The sequence below is a fragment of the Scleropages formosus genome, chromosome 18, assembly GCF_900964775.1.
Source record: "Scleropages formosus chromosome 18, fSclFor1.1, whole genome shotgun sequence".
NCBI lineage: Eukaryota > Metazoa > Chordata > Actinopteri > Osteoglossiformes > Osteoglossidae > Scleropages > Scleropages formosus.
In genome coordinates this window covers 23,393,376-23,420,289 of record NC_041823.1, presented here as the reverse complement: position 1 = coordinate 23,420,289, position 26,914 = coordinate 23,393,376, and the positions used below count along the sequence as shown (strand labels likewise).

Below are 26,914 nucleotides of genomic sequence, written 5' to 3'. Positions count from 1 at the left end.
GAGAAAACCCACAAGAAAATGAGAAGAAAATAAAAACAAAACCTTTTTCAGAGATATGACTGGGTTAAACCCCCAACCCTTAAGCTGTGATGTAACAGTTTTACCCACAGACATCATACTTCCCATCACCAGAAGTGTTACCTAATCTTTGCTAACCTTTGTATCACAGACTTTAAATTGTACTACATATTATACATACATTATATACATAAGTTCCACAGCATACATACTCCCAAGATATTACAACAGCCTTAAAGGAAATACAGTTGTTCCTATTAAAACTCTTTGTGTAGCCCCCTCATTAATACACAACAGTAATTTCACAAGTACCTGTAAAATGTTTTTATTCAGAAACAAAGTACTCATTTATTGAAAGTCCTTTTAAGGCAAACTAATCCTTTGTCATAGTATAGTATGTATAATATTACACCATGATAACTTTTTATGCTATTAACACACAATTGATAAACTTTATGAAAATAAACTGAAGCACCTTAAACTGTGTTGTGTTTCTGAGCAGGTCATATTGTACAAGAATGTTTGAAGTTACATGTGACAAAAATGGCCCAATGCTGCTACTGCATGGAAGTTCTGCCAAGAAATCTAAAGTCATCCACAGACTCAAGTTTAACAGTACCAAAGTTTGAAATTTCATCCATAAATAGGTCCAGGGCACATCCCAACAAGGTCTAGAAATGAATTTGACACTGCCTGACAAACAGATAATATGTTTAACAGTAAAACAGTTTGAAAAATGTTTCCATATTTCAGACATCACAAAATTCAGAAACAAGTGTCATGATAGAGAATAATATTACCAGCAGAAAATGTGGAATTTTTTAAATGCCATAGATTATAGAGATTTTCAGTGTTTTTTTACATATAAATCTAGATATTGAAGGTTTTAAATATCCAGGTGAAAATGTGAAAAACACTGAATATTTAAGTGAAGCAACAAAAGATTTTTCATTCCTTAAATAGGAAATCCTTGTTTTCACCACAGTCCTTGGAAAATGCAACTGTAAAAAGTTATTTACTGTCTTTTGCATCTGTAAATAAGTGTTTGTGTCCCATGACTGTTCTTTTATAATAATAAAAAAAAGGGTAATGTTTAAAAACTTGTAGGAAGTTGATACTACTTCCATTTGTGAGAAAGGTACTGCGTTCCAGGGTTTCTTTATGGTAGGAAACATCTGTGTGCTTGTCCGACACAGTTGTGAAGAGATGCATAGGAGAGTCCCCACTGTTAATTCAAGATGAGGCTGTTGAACTCCTCCCTCCTTGAGTGGAAGAACCTTTCACCTGGAAAGGCACACAGCCTCATAGACAGGCAGACACAGAGTAGTGTCATTGTTAGCTTGGCAAGAAATAGGCCTGATGTATCAGAATCTGAATAATTATCTATCAAGTAATTATTTAATCATTGGTCATAAAAGTTTGCACATATGCTATAGAACAGTCCACTATGGAGGGATTAGGGGTTGTTTTTTCTTAAGAGGTCAGCAAGAGTTTATGATGATATCTGGTTACTGTTGGGGTATTCCCACAAGTGTTAGTGGCAATGATCCAGGTATAATACTATGTGCCAAAAGATTAACTCAGTCCTTTAACAAAAAAAAGAAAAAGGTCTTCTGGATTTTAAATTGAGCCATTTTCAGTTTAAATATACATTAATCTCAGTTTGAACAAACATCTGTGACATCACAAAATTTAATTCCAAGACCAGGACAAAGACCCAATGCAGATTAACTGGTATGATGCAGGCCAAAGGTTGAGTGTTTGTGAACCCATCTCTGCTGCCTCTAGTGGTCAAACTGATTTACTACACAGAGAACAAGAGGATGTACAAGGGAAGCGTGAGCAACCCTTTTCACTACTGTTAACTACTGGTTAACAAGCATGTCTACATTTCATATAGATAAACTGCTACAGAACTGCATCTCATCAATGTACAACAAAAATACGGGACTGAATGCATTAAAAATTTTCCAGATTTGTAAGAAACTGTGCTCATGCAGCACTAGAAAGTAAATTCTGATAAAAATATTAAAAAAATCCTGCCTTATACTTTGGAAAAAACTATTTATTGTGACTGAGTAGCTACAAAGCAGAAAATCCTTGTTTAGAGGCAGTGTGCATGAATAAATGTATCACTGCCCTGCAATGGACTGGCATCCTGTCCAGGGTGTACTCTGTCTTGCAACTTATGCTTCTGGGATAAGCTCTGGGTCACCGTAACCCTCCACTGTACAAGCAGTCATTGATAGAGAATGAATGAATTACAAAGCCAAGCAATCTACATGAACTGTTAACATGCATATTTGTAAAATTAAAACATCTGTCCAAAGTATGTACAAGATTTCTTTGTTCATTCTGGTCCACAATCATCCAAGCCTTAAAATGTTACATTTACAGGGGCTGTCTGTAAATGGCAGTGTCAAACCATACATTTTTAACTGACACTTCTCTGTAAAGTGACTTAGTGTTGAGCTTGTTGTAATTATTTACCCATTTATACATAGCAGGAAATTTATTTTTGGAGCAATTCAAGGTTAGTGCCTTACTCAAGGGTACTACAGGAGGAAGTGAGATTTATACTTTGGTTCTACAAGTTGTGGGCAGCAACTTCAACCAATAACCTGCCTGCTGCCCCTTAATAAAACAGGCTCCATGGTATAATAATCAATATAATCAGTTCACTTATTTTAGTTTTAAAGATTCTACATTACCTGGCAATGTATATTTGATTTTAAACATCAAGGATTTGAATGTCATTTTTAGTTTTGCTGATTAAGGTCTGAAATAGTACGTCAATAACACAAAACAGTACAAAGGACTTCAAATCTTTATTTTCTCAAATTGAGTGCATTATACTTCCTTAATGTAAAAAACTATGAAGAACATACCTTTATTTAGCCAAAGTAGAAAAGAATTACCAATACTTATGCTACTTTGTGTGAAACATACTTTTATCCAGGATTGAAAACTGACAATAATCGATTTTCTATTACACTGCTTCCAAGAGAAAGTCATCAAGATATAACAAAAGCCAGGAGGGAAAAAAAAAAAACCCACACTTATTAGTTAGCTTGTCAAAAGCTTTAGACTTTATATATAGCACACAATATACTGAGATTCAGCAATACTCCACAATGTTCTTGGAAGTACTTATACAAATCAGTGAAAATGAATGATCTTAAAGAATTGTCATTATAAAAAATAATAATATAAAAAAAAAGGGTTTTCCACCTTGAGGGATTTACAATGAGCAGTGGTCATACCAAATACTTGTATTCCATAATAAAAAAAAAAGAGGAGGAGAATTTGGCACTGAAATTATGATTGTTGTGTTTGTTTGACATCATTGAAAAGCAACTTCCAACAGCCACAATTAACTTGAAAAAGTTACTTTGAGCAATGCCCCAATGTTTGACAAAAGGTCTGTTCTGCCTCAGTGGCTCTATAGCCAAGAAGGTTTGTTGGGAACAGCCATTTACGCAACACATTCAGCTTTAACAGACTACCAAATCAACTCTGATTGCACTCCAGAGAACAGTATTATAATGCTTTGGCTTCTGCAATGTTTCTCAGAGTTGCATGTAGTGAGAACACAACCTTTAACAATGTTTCAAGTTTTACATATGCCCCTCATTTGACATGAGATGCAGGGGCTTAGTATTGATTAGCGTTTCATTAACTTCTGTCACATGTTAACTGACCAGTATGGGTAAACTGACATGAATCTGTCACAGCTGCTGCCTCTACTTCAGTGGTAATTTAAGGGGAAGTGTGCTCAAATACGAAAATAATCAATACTAACTACTTATCATTGTATCGGCTAGATAATTGCCTCACTTAGAGAGGATGCAGTTAATCAGTTATCACACTTACTGTACCTATAACAGCTGCCATCACATAATTTTAAGGGAAACATTTTACTGCCGTAGACAAGGCATGAATACCTTGACTTAAGAGCCATGCAGCATATTATGGATTTCACTGCTGTTCTGTTCTTAATACAGTTCTCTGACCTCAAACACAAAAAAACCCTCTCAAATCCAAGATTTCTTCACACATTCACTAATTACACTTTTTAGACATTAACAGAATATAAAACCATCAACATCTGATAATTGAAATGTAAACTCTAGTCAATAGCAATTTCAAAGTTCCTTAAATGTGCATGTGTTTTTATGAAATCCACTGTTCATACGAAGATGTTAAATAAGGTTGTGTTTCTGTTCATTTGCAGTTGAACATGAAAATGGACAGCAGTAGTTGTAATATGCTAGCCCAATTTAGCACACAGTAAAACAGACCATCCCCAGTGTACAAAGTTGACAAATGTCTTCCTCCAGTTGTGTAATGATTAAAAATAACTAAGTAGTGGACTTGAACAGTAAACTTAAATTTTTTTTCCATCATTAAACTAAGAAAGAGGAAACATTAAAAACACCACCTTAAACTTTATTTTCAGAGTGTTACAACATTAATAAGCAGTAAAAAATGTGCTATATTCTCTTCAGAAAAGATGCTGAGAGAAAGACATCTGAAAGGTTCAATTGAATCCTTGCACAATACTCATTTCAATCAATTAAAGCATGAGGCTACACATAGAGGCAAAAATTACACTTGTTGCACTTATTTCTGTTCTCCAAGTCATATTTGAATGCTGTGAAAGTGCTGCCTTGTCATTTGTGATAAGGGTGACAGTTAAGGAGGAAAAGTGCTGAGTTCTTTCACACCATCAGTCACTTTGCAGTGAACATTATTGAAGAACCCAGGCAGCCATGCCCATCTTGGACAAATACACCACACATACCCTCATAAATGCAGGTTGAAAGAAGTATGGTAGGGTAGTGTACAGCACCAAAGTGTGGTGAAAAATTACTTGCCGCATTATTTGCTGCAGCAGCATCCAGGAAGTGTTACACACACATCTCCCTCTTTATGGAGAGCTTTCTTCTGCATGCCAGATACTTTCCAGTAAAACCAAGCAGCCACTTCCCTCTGAAGCCACCCCTCCTCCTATTCCTCCTATACTGTGCATACAATGTGATTAATCTTCTGTTAAGCCAGCCATAATCTCTGGAAGCTCTAGCTATTTAATTCTCGCCATGCCAGCTCAGAACTGGCATTAGGGCTGGCAAGGGGTATGCACAGGCATGCAGGCCCAGACAGAGGCACTTTGGCTGTCAGGGCTGATGCACTAGGCAGTGTTGTGCTCCCTCCCAGGAATGCCGTGGGGCAGTCAGCTCCACGCCTACTGTTGCCCATATACTAACACTCATCATCATGCCAGTTGAAGTCGAGTACAAGGTACTGGTGTCCCGAGAACAGGTAATAAACCCACCACACAGGAAGACGCCTTCATGTACTGGCAGCCAGACGGCCAGTTGAGCCAGCTAATGAATGCATTTGGCTGACACCTAATCCAAAGCCACTTACAATTTGTGGAACCCATTTATATAGGCGGGGTTTATCTAGGGCAATCTGGGCAAAGTGCTGGGTGCTGCTTAAGGGTATAGTGGCCAGAGGAAGCAGGGATGTAGTGTACATTTACAATCGCCACTCTCCTAGACCCAGGATTACCAATCACATTTTCCTTTGCATCCCTCCGAATGTGCTCCGGTGTACTCAAGACAGTTGTAGCTGGGGTCTCCATACCCTACAACAGAATCTGTAAGTGTGCACCTGCCTGTACCAGTTTAAGTGTGTATGGGAGCCACACTCCTTCAGTGGGTGTTTCATGTGTCCATATATGTGTGTGTTAATGTGAGGCTGCTGCTGTTGCCCAGCCTCTCTTCTTCCCCCAGTGCTGACCCACTTTCAGCTCCCTGTGAGGAGGAAACACTGACCCACCGCTGTCCCCGATATAGCTCCCATGCACGCGACACACCAATGTTTCTGATACAATTGCTACACGTCACCCTACACCCATGAATGTCACCCACACATCTGTAATACACAGTGTGGTATACAATATGGTGTACACACCTAGTTACCCTTCATACCAAAGACTACTTCACACAGCATCATTACCTTGATACAGCCATTTCTCAAAGCACCATCACTCACACACAGTGTGCTATTGCTATCCCACACTGAGCCAATGCTGCCTTTACTACATCATCGAGTTTACAAAGCATAGCACCACATCTTGTCTTCACTCTGTTCCTGTTTTAAGATCATACTTGCAGTGTTAACAAGATGTGGCTCCTTATACACAGGCAAAGGGCAAGACCAATATAAAAATTCTTTGATGATGAACCTGACCACAGACAAGAATTTGTATCTAACTCAACATTGCAAGTTTTCATTAACAAAGCCATCTGCAAAATAAAAAATAACCAGTGAGGCCACTAGTAGGTTTCATGTATACATTGAAATGAAATACCTCTTAAATTCCAGGGTAAGCTGTATTTTTTTTCCTTAAAGAAAAACACTGATGCACCACATCCAGGTATCAACAGCATGCTTGAGAAACTAAAAGACTCAATATAACTGACATCTCCTGTTGAACATGCTAAAGAAATAGGATGAGCAGCTTAAATGAGTTTCAGTTAATTTGCAGTTTCAGAGATGATGTACAGTTCATAAAAAAATAAAAACAGTCCAGGTAACTACAGGGATTCATTGTCACTCTCCAACGTTATAGCCTGCAGTTTGTCCCAGTCACCAAGCAGACTAAACAAACTGGGGACACACCTGGAACATTCACCAGGGAAGATGGCACACTTGCAAGTGTGACTACTCACACAAATCACATAAGCATGTCTGCAATTGTTTAGTACATCCTCCAGAGTGAGAATGAACATATCAGCAACACTTAATGCTGACTCCATCCTCCCCAACAAAACCCAATGCAAATTATCCTAATAGAGTCAAAATAAATTTTATCACACACTTCCCATAGATATCTTTGACAGGTTTTTCAATGCAAACATAGTGAGCAAAGTAGAGGAATCCTATCCTACAAAACCCAGCTGAAGAATCTACACAGAATGTATTTAAAACCATAAAGTTTGTGCCCCAATCACTACATTGATTATAAATTGCATGGTTCACCAAGTGTAATACATTTCTATTTTCACTACCCTTTCAGTACTCACCCTTTAAGCAATGACAGCATACTGAATATGTACAGCTGAGATGCTGGATGAGTAAATTACCCTTTTACTATACAAATAAGCAACAAATGGGAGCACAGAGTCATCACCTAATCCATCTCTAAAACAATGAATGGCAAGCATGCAGAATCACTTAAAAGGTTTGATTTGACTATGTTGAAACTTAAACCTGTACCATCTCATTGGCATGCCAAATTTCAAAATGTCAGCCAAGACAGGGCATCATCAGAATACTGTGGTCTTGAAAAGTATGGAATCCTGAGCAGTTTCAGGGGTCTTCTTTTTTTGCTGTTGCCATCTCAGCATGAAGAAGCACAAGGGGTGGGAATACGAAAACCATGAAACACCAGAGGAGTGCAGAGAGAGCGAGTGGGTGAGCAAGAGAGAGAAAAAGAGAGAACACTAGCCCATACGCAGCACACATCGCCACTCTGGTCAGTCTTCGGAGGTCATGGAAGCAAGGACAGGCGCAACAAGGACAGCGTTTCCGTGACAACGCTGCAGTATCTTCATGCACCACCTCCTGCAATGGACCAACATCATTCCAAGAAAAACTGAACATTAAACTTTATCAAGGACACAAACTTTCCTATTAATGCATGCAAGACTTCATCCTCATCATCAGTCCTGAAACCAAATGAACACAAGAGCAAACTACAGGAAACGGTACAAAGGCCTGTTTAGGGCAAAACTTCACACAGCAAATAAGGACCACTAAATCCTGTGTTACTACCCCGTCTCACTAAAAAAGCAAAAGGAAACATACAGAGCTGCCTGTGGACAAAATATACATTAACATGTCTTCATTCATAGGAGGATAATCTTGTGCAGGAATGGATCAAGGCTTACTTAAGTGCAGTAAATTCTATTTTTGGAAACACTTTCCACTCCTTTCTTATCTTGACATTTGATCATGTCTGTCTTTTCCATCGCTCCCTTTTTTCTGCCCCAGTCTTTCCTTTTCTTTACTTCAGTTCTCCCTCGCTCTTATTTATCCTCCCCATTTACCTAGTCTTTGCTCTATCTTTTTCACCATCTCCTCTCCCTCTTCTTTTTCTCTCGGCACTGTTTTAAGCAGGTCAGCGGGCAGGGCTGAAGAGGGGAGGAAAAGAAAAAAAAAACAGCACCAAGGAGAGCAGCCGCTTGCTGCACATGCTTTCCCTCAAACACTCGCTCACACTCTCTCTCTCTCTCTCTCTCTCACACACACACACACACACACACACACACACACACACACACCGGTGGACAACACTGATTTACACAAAGAGGTAGACACATATAGGCAGGGTGACATCAGTTGACCACTTATAGCAAACAATTCTCCAGGCACTTGGCAAGTTTTTCCCTCAAACATGGATGATGTGGGCCTTGCTGTGAACAGCTGAAAAGCCTGTGTCCTCTTGCAGCCTGGCCTCTGCCCTGCCGCATCAGTGAGGGACAAACTCTGCGAGGAGCCATACTGCCTGACTGACAGGCAGAACAGCACAATTGCTGCACCACACAGTGCATGCAGAGAGTGCCATATACATGAAGTATGAAGCACAAATAACAGCAAAGATAGGGAATAAAAACACTGGGCTAACTAATGCAGAGCTCAAGTCTACCTACCAGGGACAAAAATGCAGCATTTAAAAGACTATTCACTTTGGTGCCTATCTAACTAGTTTGCTAATTATTAATTTGATTTTTGGAGTACTTCTAATGTTCAGAATGATTTAAATAATCTATGGACAAATACTTCAAACCAAAAACTCTGGGATAGGACACACACACAAAGCACAGACCTTAATTTCTGCATGCAGTACTGCACTGATTCCAGCCTAGAGCTTGCTGTGAAGTTGATGGGGACCTCAGCACAGAGATCCAGGGAGAATGAAGCAACCCCTTGCTCGCAGAGCTATGATAGAGCTGAAGGAGCACAGAGGACAGGCCAACTGCTGACACTCACAGTCAAAGACTGACCCTAACATAGACATTCACAGTGCAGAGAGACTGCAGAGACTAGGGCTAGGTGGGAGTGGCTCATACATGGTGCTCCGTGATCACCCTCAGAGCTTCAGTGAGCTACCAAAGTACTGACACCATGTGCCTTACATTACTGTCTACATTAAGCAGTACCCAAACAACCAGCATGTCCAACCAACTCCAATGTAATGCAATGTAAATTTATAGCTCATTCTGCTGTAGCAAAGTTGTAACACCACCAGACCAGCATCCTATTGCAGACAAAAAGAGCAACTGACAGGATTTAAATCAAGACATACAGTGTGCATTTCAGTCCAAAAATTATTCATTTCATGAGAAGCAGGCTGCTCAGGACCACACCTTAGCAAAAACTTCACAACCAGACGCTGCTCCTCAGCCACGCATCAAAAAACCATCTTCACAGTGCCAAAAGATGCCAAAACATCACAGAACATTACACTGAATATCCACCTGAAATTTCATCCCCAACTTGGGAGCAGCAGACAATGTCAATTTTCCAATTATAATTGTGCATAGATGCATTCTGATTATTGTTTTTCTTCAGCAAAGCATTAAACACAGGCTTGCACACACAAAAATACAAACCGGAAATAAACTGTGGACCCTAAACACAAAAAGAAAAAGGCTGAAGACTGGGAGGGAAAAAGAGAAGGAAAGGGTTGCCTACCGGATGGCCACCTGTGACCACGCCTGGAGTTAACAGCTCTACATCACAGAGCCCGGTCAGGAGCCAGTGCCACAGACAACTTATTGAATTAGGGCAGCACTCGCTCGCTGCCCTGGCTGCCTGGCAGTGAGGGAGTGTGTGTGCACCTTTCATTACCAATATATGAGCCACAGAAAGGAAACTGCATTAGAGGGGACAGCAACAAACACAGTATGGGTGGAAGAAAGAGACAAGAAGCAAAAAAGCTGAAGGAGAGGAACTCCTTCTGGAAGACGGTGTCCACCACAGGTCTGACAGGTTTTGACTCAATCATACCAGGGTCACACCATTCATATGTCACACAGAAGGCAATAAATGTCAGATCGACACACAAAATAACACATAGGACACTTTAAAAGCAAAAGCACAGGTTATTTTCAAACAAAAAAGGATAAAGATACATGATCTCCCAATACGAGTCCCACAGTATATTTGGTTGCAAGGTAGTTAAGATGGGAACAGGTGATTGGGCAGCACACAGGTGTTCCATTATCAAACAAAGGATTTCTGCATAAGTATCTTTCCAAACTTCCCATTTTGGCTCTCTCAATAAAATATAATGAGGATAGGGTGGAGGAGGAGAGGAAGCAGGAGAGGTCATCAGTCCCTTGCAGCTTGTCTGGTTGCTCCTGGCAACAGTAGAGGGTGAGTGGAACTGTGGAGGTCTCTTGGTTTCCCAGCTAGAAATGGAGATCTCCCGCATAGACTGATGTGGATATCATTCTTTCCCAAGCTCAGTAAAGTATGTTTGCAATGCAGGCAAATCTAACCATTACTAACAGTATGAGATACATCCTATACCCATGAGCTTGGCTATGTTTCTTTGACAACCAGATATCATTTAAAATGACTACTTGGGCTATTCTCTTGAATACTGCAAGAAGTGCTCATTTGATTAGGACAGAATAGTGGCCAAAGAGGTATGTATCGCTATATTGGCATACTTTTCATCAGAAGACCAACAAAAACCAACTATTAACTACTAAAACAAGTAAGTTGCATAATAATATAACCCAAAACTAGACCACTCAGGAAGCAGATTGATTAATCAAACACAAACTTATGTGTCAGAGGGCAAATCCAGAATATTCCCCTTTGATTGAATGTCAGCAGCCTTCACAATATAGCGGAATTTCCCAAAAGATTACATCAAATCAATCAAACCAATCAATCAGACCTTATCAAATTCCCACGGTTCACCATGTTCAGGAAGAAGAGCTGGAAAAAAAATCTGATGAATACAAGCAGTAACACTAGGTACTTAGACCACTGTGTCATGAGAAAGGTCACAATGAGCACAGCCCTGAAAAATATATGCAAGCAAGAAAAAAACTACCACTTTACATAAATGTGTGAAAATGGGTGGTAACCACATAATCTTATCACAGTAAAAAAAATCTGACCAGGAGCAGGTAGGCTGGTTCAACTGTTAGTGTGGACAAAAACTCCCAAAGAACATGATTATAGTTCCATACCTGTTCATCAGCCTTGTCAACACCAAGGAGAAATTAATCTCTGGTTTAACCCTGTTTTGTAAATGTAATTTTATTGTTAAAACCATTTCGATAATTCACTGTAAACTATTTCATGGTTCCAGAGTCAGAGACTGGTGTGTACTAGAACAAAAGTTTACATACTATACAACTCAGTGAGCTACTTGTGGTGCATGGATATAGCTATGTTACACAACTACAGTGTGACTTATTATTTTCATGCAGTTTATCCTTGATTCAAACCTTGAGGGTTTGATGTGAGTTCATGTAGTGCACAGCTCACTCATTCCACAAGAGGCTAACATCCACAGGAGACTGGTTCATTCAGAGCCACATCCGAATCAATGCACTTTTACTGAGAGGGCAATGCTTTTGACAGTTGGGGGGGTGGTGGTGGTAAAAGAGCAACACAGGGACAAACAGAGACAGAAATAGAAAGTGGGTGCTGGGAGTTGGTGTGCAAAAGCCAGAAGCCAGTGCAAACCTGGCGCAAACCAGCTTGCTGTGGAATGGGAGTAGTGTGCACATCCAGCAAACTTTGGAGCTGTTGATCAACTGCTTGATCATTTCTCCCAATCTCACCCACTCAGATAGTACAAATCCTTTCCATACTTAGTATGCACTTCAGTAGGCACAGTCAAGGAGTTTGCCTTTCACAAACAACTAGCAATGTGGTTACGCTGTAAATCAAGTTCATTGCGCGTAAGCGCCGGCACAGGGGCTATGAACTTGCCAACAAGTGGGTGCCTCCCCTTTACTACCCTGAGCTATCAAACTCTAAGTAAATCAATAGATGAATGGGGAAGCCCTCTCAAGTGGTCTCCGCAAACAGAAACAAGCAAGCACTCTACTTGCTAAGACTTGTACGATGGGAAAAAGGAGAGCAGAAGCAGAGAACTTGACTCGACCGGGTGATGTGTCACAATTTATGACTTGGGTGTCTCCAACTACCTCCATCACAATCATAGCACCACTTCTCTACATACAGTAGACCAGTACTATATACATTGCATAGTAAAATGCGTAATTATACACATGTACACAAGAGTCAAACTTTAAACAGACAAGAAAAACCTTGATCCCACACACACATACACTCCATAACCAAAGTACTCACATAAGCACAAACACAGACAGACAAATCATCAATTTTTACAATCATGCACCAACACATCTCTGCCAAAAACAGTGAAAAAACTACACTGGGCAGCAGTCATAGACAAAAACCTTCAGACTCACAAAACCCAAGCACTTTACAGACATGTCAGAGTTTTTGCACAATAGAACGACTCAGTCCTTTCACAAATGTGTCACTCTGCAAAGGATACCAAAAGAAATCCCTCACAGAGTTTCTCTCACCCAAAACAGAAAGAGGACAAGACCAACAGCTAAGAGGGGCCAAGAAGAGAGGATACTATGCTTTCAGAGTCCACCATTCCATGCTCATCTTTACCAATGCAGTAATCGCTCACAAAAACTTACAAAGCTCTTCAAAGTTACAATGTGAAAATCATATACAAAACATGGGGGTGACTCAGTACTGCCTGTAGCTTCAATATTTAATCAGAAATCACCACTGCAATCACAAAGAGGCATTTCAATGACCCTTGCAAACCTTTAGGCAATATTTTATATTCAACACTGCGGGACATTTTTATCTCCAAAACAAAGCGATGTCGTCGTGACCAGGTGTATGACGCCCAGCAGCAGCCAACCTTTCACCTAAAAACATCTGCACAGGACTCCGCTTGGTCCATCCATTCAGCAAACCCAAAAACTGACACGTTTAAATGTTTCTAAAAATAGCCACAAAGCGCGATAATAAAAGATCACATTCCTCTGGCGCCCGAGGAGAGGCTTTTTGGAATTAAAACGGGTTTGTAGTGCAGTGGAAATGAGAAATGAGGGAAGAGGACGAAGTGTCCATTTTGAGCCGGCTTTCTATTTCAGCACCACCTTCAGTTCGGAGCGACAGCAGCGGAGCGCTGACAGCCTGTCAACATGGACAGCATCGGCTAGGCTACAGTACCACGGGAAGGATGCACTGCTAGCGCTGGGGAAGGGCTATTATTCCAAAAATGCCACATTTAAACGCTGCGTTTCTGGTGAGGTGGGCGACTCACCCACAATCTGCACGTCCAGCCCTTTCCACGCGTGGGCACGTATGGAAATGCACCTGGAAACACGTATCCCCACTCTTAACGGCCAAATTCGTTGAAGAATGATAAAAAAATGTATTGATCTGCCATGTGATTGGGGTTAAAATTAAAAGTAGGAATGTAAGGGTCCGATCTCCAGCATGCAGAGCTCGCGCTGCACCGCCTGTTAGCAGTCTCAGTAAAACAAGTGCATTACATGCAACATTGCAGTTTCGTGTAGCAAAAGATACACGGCGCAAATAAAAGAGCCAAGAGCGAGAAAAGCACGGGCTGCTTACACCGAAAATGCGATATATGCAGAATGCTATATTCAGACCCAAGTGCTTTAAAAAGTACCAGCAAAATTCATTTCACATATTAAGCAGACCACCATATTTCACCATACTTCAAGCATGATATGTGTATACTGTTGCCATCCTGACCGTTTATGTCCAGAATCAGAGGGGTTTTAGGTTAAGACATTCCCATTTCACTATGGCAAGAAATGTACCAATTTAACACCCAGCAGTTGCCCGTATCAGGGTGGGTTATGAACGATAGGCGGCTGTATCAACGGCTACAAACGCAGAAATCCATCACTGGGGAGAAGCAGCCGCACTTCTTCTTGCACTCATTCCTCAGTGTAATCCTCCCTTTTCCTCCATAAAACTCACTGAACGGTCTCCTCGCGTGTTGCGTAAACGCAGCGGCACCGGCTAGTGCGCACTGACAGCGCCGGGAGAAGGAGCCGCCGCTCCCCCGCGCTGCCCTCGCGCTCCCCGGCTCGGAATGGCCTGCAGCTCCGGCTCGTGCGACGGCGAGCGGAGCTGCACGGGCGCATCTTACGGCGCCAGCCAGTGACACGTCCAGCAGGACGGCCACTCGCTCCTAAACATTCATTAGGACATCCATCCGACAGACACAGCGCTCCACGCAGTCTTCTTTTTCCCCCCCTTTTTTTCTTTTGCGTTCACACACCACATGAATAAAAAGCACGCTAGTGTGCTCTTACCTCAGGCGGCGGCTCGTTTCCAGCTACCCGGAGCAGCCATTATCAGTATCCCCTCTCTCCGTCCTAACCTCCAGTCGGCAGCTACCGGACAGATTCACAAACCGGTCGACGAAGCCCCCCCTCCCCCCAGCCTCCACCACTGCGCTCCTTACAGTCCCTTTCTACGTGAAAGTGTGTGGCTGTGTGTAAAGGAAGAGGTGAGGGGCTCCTCTCCGCGGCTCTGTCCGGGGAGGCGGCGAGGCTGCTCTCCCGCACACCGCCGCTCAGCTCGCGGACAGTCTCTCTCTCTCTCGCTCGCTCACTCTCTCTCTCTTTTCTCTCTCTCCCGGTCGCAGCGCTCGCTGGAGCCTCGGCGCTGCGCTCCCGCTAGCTCATCGCCGCACAGGTAGCTCGCTAGCTGCTAAATTACCGGGCGGCGTAGTAAGGGGACGTTCACTGCATCGAAACAAACTCTCTCTCCTCCCTTTTCTCCCGTCTATCTTCCGTTCCCTGCCTCCCTTCCTCAATCTCGGGACAGCCCTCAATCTTTCTTTCTTTTTCTCTGACTCCAGGAAACCTTAACTAGCCGGGTGGGTGTCGGTGGCTAACAGCGAGACCAGCTAGCGGGCTGTGTGTGTCGCTGGAGAAAGTGTTTCTTGCGGGGAGGGTGGAGAGAGAGGTGGTTTTACGTTTAAAAAAAAAAAGAAATCAAATAAAGCTAGTATTTCTATCGCACCACTACAGCCAGCGATGTGCAGTCACCAGGGACCCCTTCTTCCCCGACAATCTCGTTCACACCAAGACTCGCTTTTGCTGGAATGAGACAGGGTCTGCCCCGCTCGCGCGCTCCCGCAAACACATGCTCGTCCCCGCTGTGTTCCGGCGAAGTTTCCCCCCACAAAATGGCGGCCAAAACAAACCGGCGGCTGGCAACGGCAACCGCCACGGTACACCGACACTGAAATCAGAATGTAGCCAAAAATAAACACGTATTAACTCCCGCGGTGAACTCTCGTGACGCATTTCTTTGACAGAACAGCGGCAGCTAAGCGCTCGTCATCTGTCTGAGGGCTACTGCCACTGCGATAAGATGTCTGTCAGGTACCGTTACACTTACAGAGAGCGAGTCTCAATGTGTGTAGTACATTTTTATTTAGCTTTACATGTTGTGTAAGTCAGCTTTGCGCTAAAAATAACACATTTTAGACATCAGAAAAAACATATTACTCACTGCATAAGCCGCTGCATCTTCGTTGCGTAGATAACTGTCACGTCAGGTTTTCTGTAGTCTAACTCACTGTTTGTGGAAATTATTAATGCACAGTTATGTGATTTAACCGCCGTCCAAAAGGCCTGAAAATGAATTAGTAAGTAGCAAACTTTTCTCTCATAATATGTGTCATGTGTTATTCACTAACTGGCGTTAGATGTTGTACGTCAAATAAGAACTAAGTATGTATCCGATCGAGTCCAGACCAAGGAGTAATTCAAAAACAAACTTAACATCAAAAATAAGGCGCTGAATGTGTTAGTAGAAAGATTAATTTCTCCTTGCGCGGAATCGTTAAGAATTATTCAAGTATTTGCCTCGAACTTACCCTGAATTAAGCATGGGTTATCTTCACAACTTCAGTACAGTGAGTCTGAGAATTCTAACACTTATCTTGTGTTTTTTGCTTTATTTGAATTATTAATTAACTACGCAGCAACGGTTTTGGTCTTAATTCTGGAAAATTTAATCTTGCTGTGCATCGTCTATTCCGCGTTTGAATTTCCCGCCTTGGCAGTGCGCCTTTCGCGCGAGCCTCGGTGCTGCTCGTCCGCTCGCTCGTTCACTCACACAAAATGGCGGCGGTCACCTACTTGGGAAGAGATTAAGGCAGTCACTCGTTCTGCTCTGGTATTATGTAGAACTGCAAAAAATGCGTTCTATGTCTATTAAACGTTTCACAGCGTAAGCTTTTCTCATAGTTTACCATGTGCATTCTAAATTCAGTGGATTTACTGTTTGGGAGATACAAGTGCAGCAGCAGCCCTTTCCCCCCTCCTTATTCATCTTTCCAGTAGCCCCGTTTCGTTAGCGTCACCCTGTAAAATGGCGCTCCAGAGTTTTGTTTTACCTGGCAACTAAGGTTTTGCTAAAAGGCTTTTAAATTATCACCCTCCTAGTAAAAAAACAAAATAAAAATGTAACGCTGTGTCCAGTGGCGACAACTACTACTGGCTGATCAGCTACGACTGAACTCAATCGATCCGTTTGGTTTCCTCTCTTGACGATGACAAAAATGAGGGACTTAGTTACACTGACTGAGCAGCTCAGTCACATTCATACCGGAAAACACCTAACAGGCATAAATGATAAAGTCCTCTTTAGGAACTACTGTAAATCTTCCTTAAAACCCAGGTACCACTTGGGATGTCCAGAGATCCCAAAGAAATTTATGTTTAGACACTTTTCTCCAAAGCAACTTCCAATGTACTCGATGTAGTGTCATCAACCCACACACCTTATTCACCAAGGTGACTTACACTGCTAGATGCACTAACTTACAATGGGTCACTCATCCATACCTCAGTGGAACACACTCTCACTCACACACGATGGGTGAACCTCAACAGCAAAGTCAACCTTACTCTTTGCAGAAGAGAATCTGGGTTGATCAGTCCACAGCACTGTGTTGCATCTTTATCCCAGGAAAAATTAAATTTTAAACACTTTATTGTAAGATTTTTATATAAAACATTTTGCAGTCAGGGTGACAGCACATGCAGTACACAAAGTATGGTATCTCTCCTGCACTCAAGCCCTTACAAAAACAGCATGTACAGACAATTGATAGATTTATTCTGTGGAACAGGAGAGTTTCTCTATGAAACAACTTATCAGTCATTGGTACTCAAGAAATATGAATGTTTCACTAGCTAACAACTTTTTAGCACAATATTGTACAAGTCAGAAGAAGCAGAGCAGTTTGGGACAAAGGGGGGCACAACTGTTTCCATGTCCAAAAGGTGCCCCTCCCCACAGTAAGTTGTGTCGAAGCTCCAGGTACACAGATGTGTGCTGTTTCTGTGGGAACACCACAACAGGTTTGGAGATGGGAAGAAGCAAAGGCAAGGAATTTAATGTCGTGGCCTGGCCAATGCATCCTTATGGAGATCTTTGCCTCCCTCTCGTGGTCATTGTTGAGACGGCAAACAATGGATCAGTGCAAGGTGCTAATGCAGCGACCTACTAGGATTTATTTCTTCTGCTTGGGAGGTGGTCTGGAATAATGGAAAAAAAAAAAAGTCACAACTGGAACACCATTCACTTCACATACAGTACAAAAAAGGTTTTCTTTTTCAAGTTTCAATAGTACATTAATTATTCTGCAATAACAAAGAGGAAGCCTGGACAAGAGGTGATAATACTACAGCATATGCATCATCTCTGTGTGTAACACATACAGCAGTTTTAAAATACATTGAGCTTCACACATTTCACTTAACCTAAATATACTGAGTTCTGTACTATATTGTATTGTAAACTGTGGAGTACAGCTCAATGAATATGACTACTTCATATCCCCAACAGGTCAAACATAAAAATACCTTCCTTCTGACCAACAGTTTGCAGAACGATATTCATACATAAATGTGAACTCAATATTTACAAACATTTGTCGTCACTTTCACTTTGCTCACTTAGACTGGTCTATATTTGCAGAACTGTAACTACAAGTGTCTCCTAATGGGTCTGTAGATATCCAAAACTCACCTTTTAAAACTGGATTTACAATATTTTGCTTTAGCAAACAAATTATAGTTGCCAAAGCCAAGCCATAGCAGGCTGCCTTCCTACCTTTACCATTTACAATGAAAACACTTTAAAATGGTGAATTCTGCCAATATTTCACACTTGTTTACTTTTTGTGTGTGATTAGAGCATGTTTTCTAATTGCTCTGATAATGGTCAATATCAGGTTCATAATACGTATTAAACAAGATTCTTGCAATAATTGGCAACATACACACTGAAATAAACAATTTCACAAAGTGTGCAGAGAAAACTTTAATGCATGTTTAAAGCATTTTCCCTATTCATACCTGTACACGCCCACAACAACAGCATGGTCCCTCTCATAGGGCTCCAGTGTCAGCTGCTCCTGAGGTTTCATGTTTTCTGCACTCATCTTTTTGACTTCCGCTGCAAACACAGCCTCAGGGGCAGCTGTTGAGTCTATGCAGTTGGCCTGCAGAAAATTCAATTAGTGTCAAAATTTACACCGTTTCAACTGGCCCCTAACTGCCTTTTGCCTCAAAGGAAGAAAGAGCACAAGGGTCACTAATCTGGAAAAGCAGATGAAAAGAATGTAGATGGGAGAAAAACACAAGACATCTGAAAAGGACCCTGTGACTCTTTAGCCTGAGCCACAAAGGTAATATCCCTCCCATGATGCACTGCTGTGGAAAAGTGTTTTACCTTGCAGTTCAATACCAATCATATTTACAGCCAGCAAAGCGGTGGGATAGGGAATTGTACCTTAATTGAAATGACAAAATGACCACCATTCTTGAGGAAGTTGTGTGCATTAAGAGCAACAATCCTTGTCTGGTCAGGCTGCGCCACATCAGCAAAGATCACATCCACCATTCCTGGGCAGGAAACAGGAAAAGGCAATGAAGGTTTAACGCTCAAGACATTGTTTCCTGTCTGCATAAATGACAGACAGGAATAAACGAAAAGAACAGCTCTGTACGAAAACCATCGTACCACAGACTGCAAACCCTTACCCACGAGCATGCGGTACTTGTGTGGGTGTCGGGCATCTTCGATGATGGGGATGATGTTGGTTCTCTTCTTGGCAACGTTGAGCAGATCTCTTCCTGACCGATGTGAGAACTCCACTGCGTACACCAAACCTTCCTGAAAAGAAAAGCCTTGTAAAAAAGAAAAGCCCACTTTCCCGGTACTCACTTGTATGCATTCAACACAGGAAGTCATAACAGCAAAGACAAACTACCCTTTACTTACGGGACCAACGATGTCAGAGACATGAGAAACAGTGGTTCCAGAGGCTGCACCAAGGTACATGACCTTAGCACCTGGCTTTATGTGGATCTGGTCCACTCCTCCCAGGATGGCTGCAGCCAACTTGGAACGGAAAGGGTTCCATGCTCTGTACTCAAGCTTTGTTTCTCCCTCCTGTGCGTGAGCAAGTTGACACACAAACAGAGGACAATGACACCTACTCTGCCTTGACATTGAAGCAACAGACATCTCATCGACCAAGCTCCATCCCCCCCTCCCCATGTGTGATGGAGACAGCAAAAGGACACAGGACTGTAATTTTTACCAGAGCAAAAGAGACTCACCTCCACACTAATTCTTTTCTCACCATAGACAGACTCGCCAACAACCAAGTTCTTTGTCACCAACGCATCTTCCTTACCACGGCAGATGAACACTCCTGAGGGGAACAAAGGAGACCTCCATTCAAGTTCAAACATGTTACAAGTCTGCTGACTTCACTCAGTTCTGTGTAGCGTCAAGTATTAAAGTGAAGAGCCGCTCTTCGGTGGGCTCACCACCTGCCGGAGAAACCGTAAGGGGCCGGTGCATTGTGATTTGGGCGGTGGTCGGGGCCAAGTGCCCGGCCGACCCAAACCTCGGGCGCCAACTCTGGTTTTTGGGACTTGGAATGTCACCTCACTGGCGGGGAAGGAGCCTGAGCTGGTGCGGGAAGTTGAGAGATACCGTCTAGATGTAGTCGGGCTCACTTCCACTCACAGCTTGGGTTCTGGAACCACTCTTCTCGATCAAGGGTGGACTCTCCACTATTCTGGCGTTGCCCAAGGTGAGAGGCGGCGGGCGGGTGTGGGCTTATTAATAGCCCCCCAGTTCAGCCGCCATGTGTTGGAGTCTACCCCGGTGAATGAGAGGGTCGTCTCCCTACGCCTTCGGGTCAGGGAACGGTCTCTCACTGTCGTTTGTGCTTATGCGCCTAGCGGCAGTGTAGAGTACCCAGCCTTTTTAGAGTCCCTGGGGGGCGTGCTGGAAAGCGCTCCCACTGGGGACTCTGTTGTTCTACTGGGGGACTTTAATGCCCACGTGGGCAGCGACAGTGATACCTGGAGGGGAGTGATTGGGAGGAACGGCCTCCCTGATCTGAACCCGAGCGGTGAGTTGTTATTGGATTTCTGTGCTAGTTGCGGTTTATCCATAACGAACACCATGTTCATGCACAAGGGTGTCCATCAGTGCACTTGGCACCAGGACACCCTAGGTCGGAGGTCGATGATCGACTTCGTAGTCGTTTCTTCTGACCTTCGGCCATATGTCTTGGACACTCGGATGAAGAGAGGGGCTGAGCTGTCAACTGATCACCACCTGGTGGTGAGTTGGATTTGATGGCGGGGGGAAAAGCTGGACAGACCTGGCAGGCCCAAACGCATAGTGAGGGTCTGTTGGGAACGTTTGGCGGAGGCCCCTGTCAGAGAGGTCTTCAATTCCCACCTCCGACAGAGCTTCAACCAGGTCCCGAGGGAGGTGGGGGACATTGAGTCTGAATGGACTATGTTCCGCGCCTCCATTGTCGGGGCGGCGGTTCGGAGCTGCGGCCATAAGGTCTCCGGCACCTGTCGCGGCGGCAATCCCCGAACACGGTGGTGGACACCGGAGGTAAGGGATGCCGTCAAGCTGAAGAAGGAGTTCTATTGGGCCTGGCTGGCTCATGGGACTCCTGAAGCAGCTGACAGGTACCGACGGGCCAAACGGAGCGAAAACTCGGGCTTGGGAGGAGTTCGGCGAGGCCATGGAGGAAGACTTTCGGTCGGCCTCAAAGAGATTCTGGCAAACCGTCCGGCGACTCAGAGGGGGGAAGCGGTGTTCCACGAACACTGTTTACAGTGGAAGTGGTGCGCTGCTGACCTCAGCTGAGGATGTTCTCGGGCGGTGGAAGGAGTACTTTGAGGATCTCCTCAATCCCTCCGACACGCCTTCCGTAGAGGAAGCTGAGGCTGGGGACTTGGAGGGGGACTCGTCCATTACCCTGGCTGAAGTTGCTGAGGTAGTCAAAAAACTCCTCGGTAGCAAGGCTCCGGGGGGTGGATGAGATCCGCCCCGAGTTTCTCAAGTCTCTGGATGTTGTGGGGCTGTCTTGGCTGACACGCCTCTGCAGCATTGCGTTGAGCTCGGGAACGGTACCTCTGGACTGGCAGACCGGGGTGGTGGTCGCTCTTTTTAAGAAGGGGGACCGGAGATTGTGTTCCAACTACAGGGGGATCACACTCCTTAGCCTCCCTGGGAAAGTCTATGCCAGGGTACTGGAAAGGAGAATCCGACCGATAGTCGAACCTCGGATTCAGGAGGAGCAATGCGGTTTTCGCCCTGGCCGTGGAACACTGGACCAGCTCTATACCCTCACTAGGGTGCTGGAGGGTTTGTGGGAGTCTGCCCAACCAGTCCATATGTGTTTTGTGGACCTGGAGAAGGCATTCGACCGTGTCCCTCGTGGCATCCTATGGGGGGTACTTCGGGATTATGGGGTTCGGGACTCGTTGCTACGGGCTGTTCGTTCCCTGTATGACCGGAGCACGAGCTTGGTTCGCATTGCCGGCAGTAAGTCAGACCTGTTCCCGGTGCATGTTGGACTCCGCCAGGGCTGCCCTTTGTCACCGATTCTGTTCATTATCTTCATGGACAGAATTTCTAGGTGCAGCCAGGGAACGGAGGGTGTCTGTTTTGGTGGCCGCGAGATCTCGTCTCTGCTTTTTGCAGACGATGTGGTCCTGTTGGCTTCATCAAGTCAAGACTTGCAGCGTGCACTGGGGAGGTTTGCAGCCGAGTGCGAAGCGGCGGGGATGAGAATCAGCACCTCCAAATCCGAGGCCATGGTTCTCAGTCGAAAAAAGGTGGATTGCCCTCTCCGGGTTAGGGGGGAGTTGCTCCCTCAAGTGGAGGAGTTTACGTATCTCGGGGTCTTGTTCACGAGTGAGGGAAAAATGGAGTGGCAGGTTGACAGACGGATCGGTGCGGCGTCCGCAGTAATGCGGTCATTGTACCGGTCTGTTGTGGTGAAGAGGGAGCTGAGTCGTAAGGCGAAGCTCTCAATTTACCGGTTGATCTACGTTCCTACCCTCACCTATGGTCATTAACTCTGGATCATGACCGAAAGAATGAGATCGCGGATACAAGCGGCAGAAATGAGTTTCCTCCGCAGAGTGGCTGGGCGCACCCTTAAGGATAGGGTGAGGAGCTCGGAGTAGAGCCGCTGCTCCTCCGCATCGAGAGGAGCCAGTTGAGGTGGCTCGGGCATCTGTTCCGGATGCCTCCTGGACGCCTCCCTGGGGAGGTGTTCCGGGCTTGTCCCACTGGGAGGAGGCCTCGGGGCAGACCCAGGACACGTTGGAGAGACTATGTCTCCCGGCTGGCCTGGGAACGCCTTGGGGTTCCCCCAGAGGAACTGGAGGAGGTGTGCGGGGAGAGGGAAGTCTGGAGGACTCTGCTCGGACTGCTGCCCCTGCGACCCGGCCCCGGATAAAAGCGGAGGAAGATGGATGGATGGGCCAACTTGTAGTGTAAAGGTTAGAGCTGCTACCTTTGAATATGAAGAGTGCAGGCTCGATCCCCACCTCTGGTGGTAGTACCTTTGAGTGAGGTACTGACGGGTAAATAATTGTAAGTTTGTAACTGTAATAATAACCTTAATATTGTAAGTCGCTTTGGAGAAAGCATCAGCTAAATGAATAAATGTAAATGTATTAATTCAGCTGACAGCTTAGCACCCAAAGTGGCTGTGGAGAACGGTATCTACCTACTCCAACTTATCCATTTACACAGCTGGGTTATTTTTACTGGAACAAATCAAAGTATCTCAACAGTACTGTAGAAAGAGATGAGATTTGAACCCACAACCTCCAAATCCAAAAGGCAGCAATTCTAACCACTGTGATTCTTATTGTTAAAGCGTTTCCTACCTTCATGTCTGTGTGGTTCCACTGTGACTTTCTTGCCTCCCCTGAAGCCCCCGCGGCCGCCGCCTCCTCTTCCCCCTCTGCCCCTGGGAGTCCCACGGCCACCTCCACGGCCTCCGCCACGGCCACGGAAACCACCTTCACCACCAGGAGATCGGAAGCCGCCGCCTGAAAGAGAGCGATAGACATTTTCAGTCACCGAAGAGGTCAATCAAAGTCCAGATGCAGACTCACACACGCAAAAACCAATGAAGCCATCTGACAATAATCTGTCTTGTGGCTGTAATGTCACCGAGTACAATTAGCACAGGCCTGCGCCGAGGGGTAACTCACCGCCTCCGCGACCCCCTCGGAAGCCTCCCCTTCCTCCTCTGTCCCCTCCTCCTCGTCCACGGCCGCCAAAGCCACCACCTCTAGGACTGAATCCTGCAGACAGAGACACACAGGTAAGGAACACAGTGACATCATATCTGCACACCACCTTTTCAAAATATTCAAGTAGCACTGCTTTGCAACAACACACAGTGCACATGTGGGCCAGCAGGGGGGCCAATGTTTAGAGTCGCTGTCTTGTACTTAAGGGCCTTAGTTTGAGAAAACCGACCCACCTAGGAAAACAAGTAGTACAGCAAGTCTCTGAGGAGAAAAGCACTAGAGAAATAAATAAATGCAAATAACGCGACACCCATCGACGATCGTTCAGCGTTCAGACTGAAAAGGGCACTAATTTACTCTCTGTGCATTTGGTATTCACATTTTAATGAGAACGGAGTTAGAGTTCAGAAATCTGGGCCAAACCAACTTCTTATCTTAGTTCGAACTTTATCTTTCCTTGTAAGATGACACAGTAAATTGGGAGAAACAAATGCCGGTGATTTAAACTACACCCCGCGAACACTGACTGACTAAACAGGATTACTCACTCGAACTTCACGGATCCTCCGCGCAGCTTCCCCGCGCTTTTTAATCGCTTACGAACTGTTAGAACCGCTTTTCGATTAGAATCGATTAACATAACAGCGACCTCGGCCATGAAAATCTAGACGAGCGACTCGCGCCAGACACACACACTGCCAGCGTGCACGTGCGCGAGGCTGCAGTGCAGCTCGGTTGGCGCCGTGTAGCCTCGCCGCCACTCTTAAACAGCGACCCGTAGTCTAGAAAAATTACAAACTGCAAACAATGTCACATGTACGAGTACGGCAGAGAGGCGAAGCGAACACTTGAACTTGATGCAGTTCCACTTGTACAAACGGAACGGCCACATGGTGAAATATCAACATGCCAGGCAGGCAAGAGGCCTCTCTCTCGACAAAAGTTTAACAAACCCAGCCATCCGCTTATCTCAAACGCCGCACACAAAACTTCTTCATTAAACTTTAGTATTTACACCAGCGCTATAGTATTTTAAAACACATACCTGGTTTCATAGCTGACTTTTATGGGAGAACTTCTTCGAATCTTCCACACACGCGCTGCGCCTGCGCTCCAAGCGGCTATTTGCACGGCTCCGTCCTCTCCCGCAAGCAACACGTTGAGTGAATCGTTGTTCCCATGATGCCTTGCGGAGACCCGGACCACCTGCGCACTTTGTTACGTAGCGCCCCCTGGCTGGGAAGACTTCACTCGGCGTTCGCATAATGGCTGGCGCGGGCGAACGGACTTACATTTTAATGTAGAGTGAAACGTATTGTTATTTCAATATTTTGTAGTGAGTTACACGCTTGTTAGTTAAGCGTAACACCGACAACCGTAACGTCTCTTGCTGAAGCGGAATTTCCAGCTTGTAGGTTCACCCGGTACCACGTCGTCTCACAACAGCTGCGTGGCGAATTTTTGTCGAAACAAGACACAGTCAAAGCCAAGTACGAAGCTGAATTACAGAACACTTAATGTTTGTGTGAAGAATGATAAAATAATGACTTTAAAATGTATTCTCTATATCCCTAACCGGAGTCATTTATGCAATAAGACTCCACGTTGGGAAAGATCCACGATAAAATGATACTGTACTCTTGTCTCTGAGCGCACAGTACAGACGGTCCCGGACTTACGACGGCGGGGTTACATTATGTGAAGCCCATCGTAAGTAGAAAATATCGTAGGATGGGCGTTTCTGTCACATTATGGATGCACAGAACACAATCACATAACAGAGTGGGAGATGTGGATCGCTGCTGCTACCCAGCATCGCGAGAGAGTGTTACACCATATATTGCTTGCCCGAAAAAAAATCAAAATCTGAAGCACAGTTTCTACTCAATGTCTATTGCCAGCTGCTCACAATCATAAAGTCGAAAAATCATAAGTCAAATCATCGTAAATCGAGGAGCATCTGTACAATAGCTGTGTAAACCCAGATCACTGCAGCAGGCTCAAGGTTGGCATTCCACCTATGGAAGGTATACATCAAATCTACTTTCCAGGTCTCTGGACAATCTTGTGTTAGAAACCTGGCAGAAGTGTTACAGCTACATTGTATTACAGACACAAGGTGTTGTGGGAGCCTTGGAGTTTGCTTTTGTTGGTATCTTACTCTGCCTTTTGGACCTCATCCTGTTTACATGGTTATGGTCTTCAGTTCTTGATGATAAAAGCAATGAAAATATTACCATGCTTTTTATTTAAGCAATGGTTATGTGAAAGCAGTTTAGCCTGACAGCCTAACACATGGTCAAACACATCATCATTAACCAAAGAAGTTGGGCTAAACTAGTGCAGTATGCATTTAATTCTGTATATCCTTAGTAATGGAATATTTGTTCTTGCATTTTATAGAGTGCAAGTTTATTAAACTGTCTTCAGTCACAGGAGTAAGGTATCACATAGAGACAAAACAAAGTTGAAGCTGCAGGCACAAATATTTAGTAGAAACCTACTGCTTTGAAGTAATGCGGTGTCCTTTTGCAACCCACATTATCTGTCTTTCCACTACTCGTGCCAAAGATGGGCACTGAGATTAGCAGAAAGTAAATGCATTCTGTCAACCATCTGATGCAATTTGGAATTCTCCCAATGATCAGTGTAAGATTTCTTCAGCTTAGTGAAAACAAAGCTGAAATACTGAAGTTTGTACTAGCAGAATTAATACCATTAGTATTAATAAACTAGTGTTTATACCACTTATGGACCAAAGTAGTATGACTTAATGAAGAAATTTTAGGTGCAATACTTTAACCTCCTAATAGCATACACGTCTGTAATTTGTGTGGTCCATACACCCATGAGCCCGACTTTTATGTGAAATATGCATAGATCACTTCTCTCTTGTCTTCTGTAAACAGGTTGTGCCTGAAGTCTGGAACTAAGGCTAAAACAGCATCTTAGACACTTTAAATGGTCTGTTTCTACCCACCTATCAGGTGCTTCGAAGACAAAGACTGCAGTTTATTGAGTATGAATATAGGTTTGAAGGCTGACTTTTTTAAACTTCAATTTCATGAAGGAGTGTAATATGTGTCTTTGTTGCTGATTTTGACATACAGTAATTGTAAGCTTTCACATTTCAT

At 44.1% G+C, this 26,914-nt stretch overlaps 2 protein-coding genes across 2 annotated transcripts in view; both read right to left on the bottom strand.

Annotated features, from left to right (window-relative positions):
- Nucleotides 1-14,924, bottom strand: part of dyrk1b (dual-specificity tyrosine-(Y)-phosphorylation regulated kinase 1B) — a 38,689-nt gene extending 23,765 nt beyond the window's left edge. Inside the window, exon 1 of the mRNA XM_029259954.1 lies at nucleotides 14,469-14,924. The gene's annotated coding sequence lies outside the window, so the exon portion shown is untranslated. The remainder of the gene's footprint in view (nucleotides 1-14,468) is intronic.
- A 2,234-nt stretch (nucleotides 14,925-17,158) lies between these two features.
- Nucleotides 17,159-24,954, bottom strand: fbl (fibrillarin). The gene is made up of 9 exons (XM_018726939.1): nucleotides 24,826-24,954; nucleotides 23,739-23,831; nucleotides 23,409-23,573; nucleotides 19,806-19,900; nucleotides 19,465-19,635; nucleotides 19,224-19,356; nucleotides 18,973-19,085; nucleotides 18,537-18,682; nucleotides 17,159-17,714 (listed from the first exon to the last, which is right to left on the bottom strand). The coding sequence occupies exons 1-9, from the start codon at nucleotides 24,833-24,835 to the stop codon at nucleotides 17,690-17,692; spliced, it is 951 nt and encodes a 316-aa protein (XP_018582455.1). The 5' UTR covers nucleotides 24,836-24,954; the 3' UTR covers nucleotides 17,159-17,689.
- Between the last annotated feature and the right edge of the window lie 1,960 nt (nucleotides 24,955-26,914).

Coding starts and splice junctions, on each gene's coding strand:
- fbl (XM_018726939.1), bottom strand. Junction 18,683..18,972: donor ATTTTGTCATTTCAATTAAG/GTACAATTCCCT, acceptor AATTTTCTGCAG/GCCAACTGCATAGACTCAAC. Junction 17,715..18,536: donor GTTGTTGTGGGCGTGTACAG/GTATGAATAGGG, acceptor CCATTATTCCAG/ACCACCTCCCAAGCAGAAGA.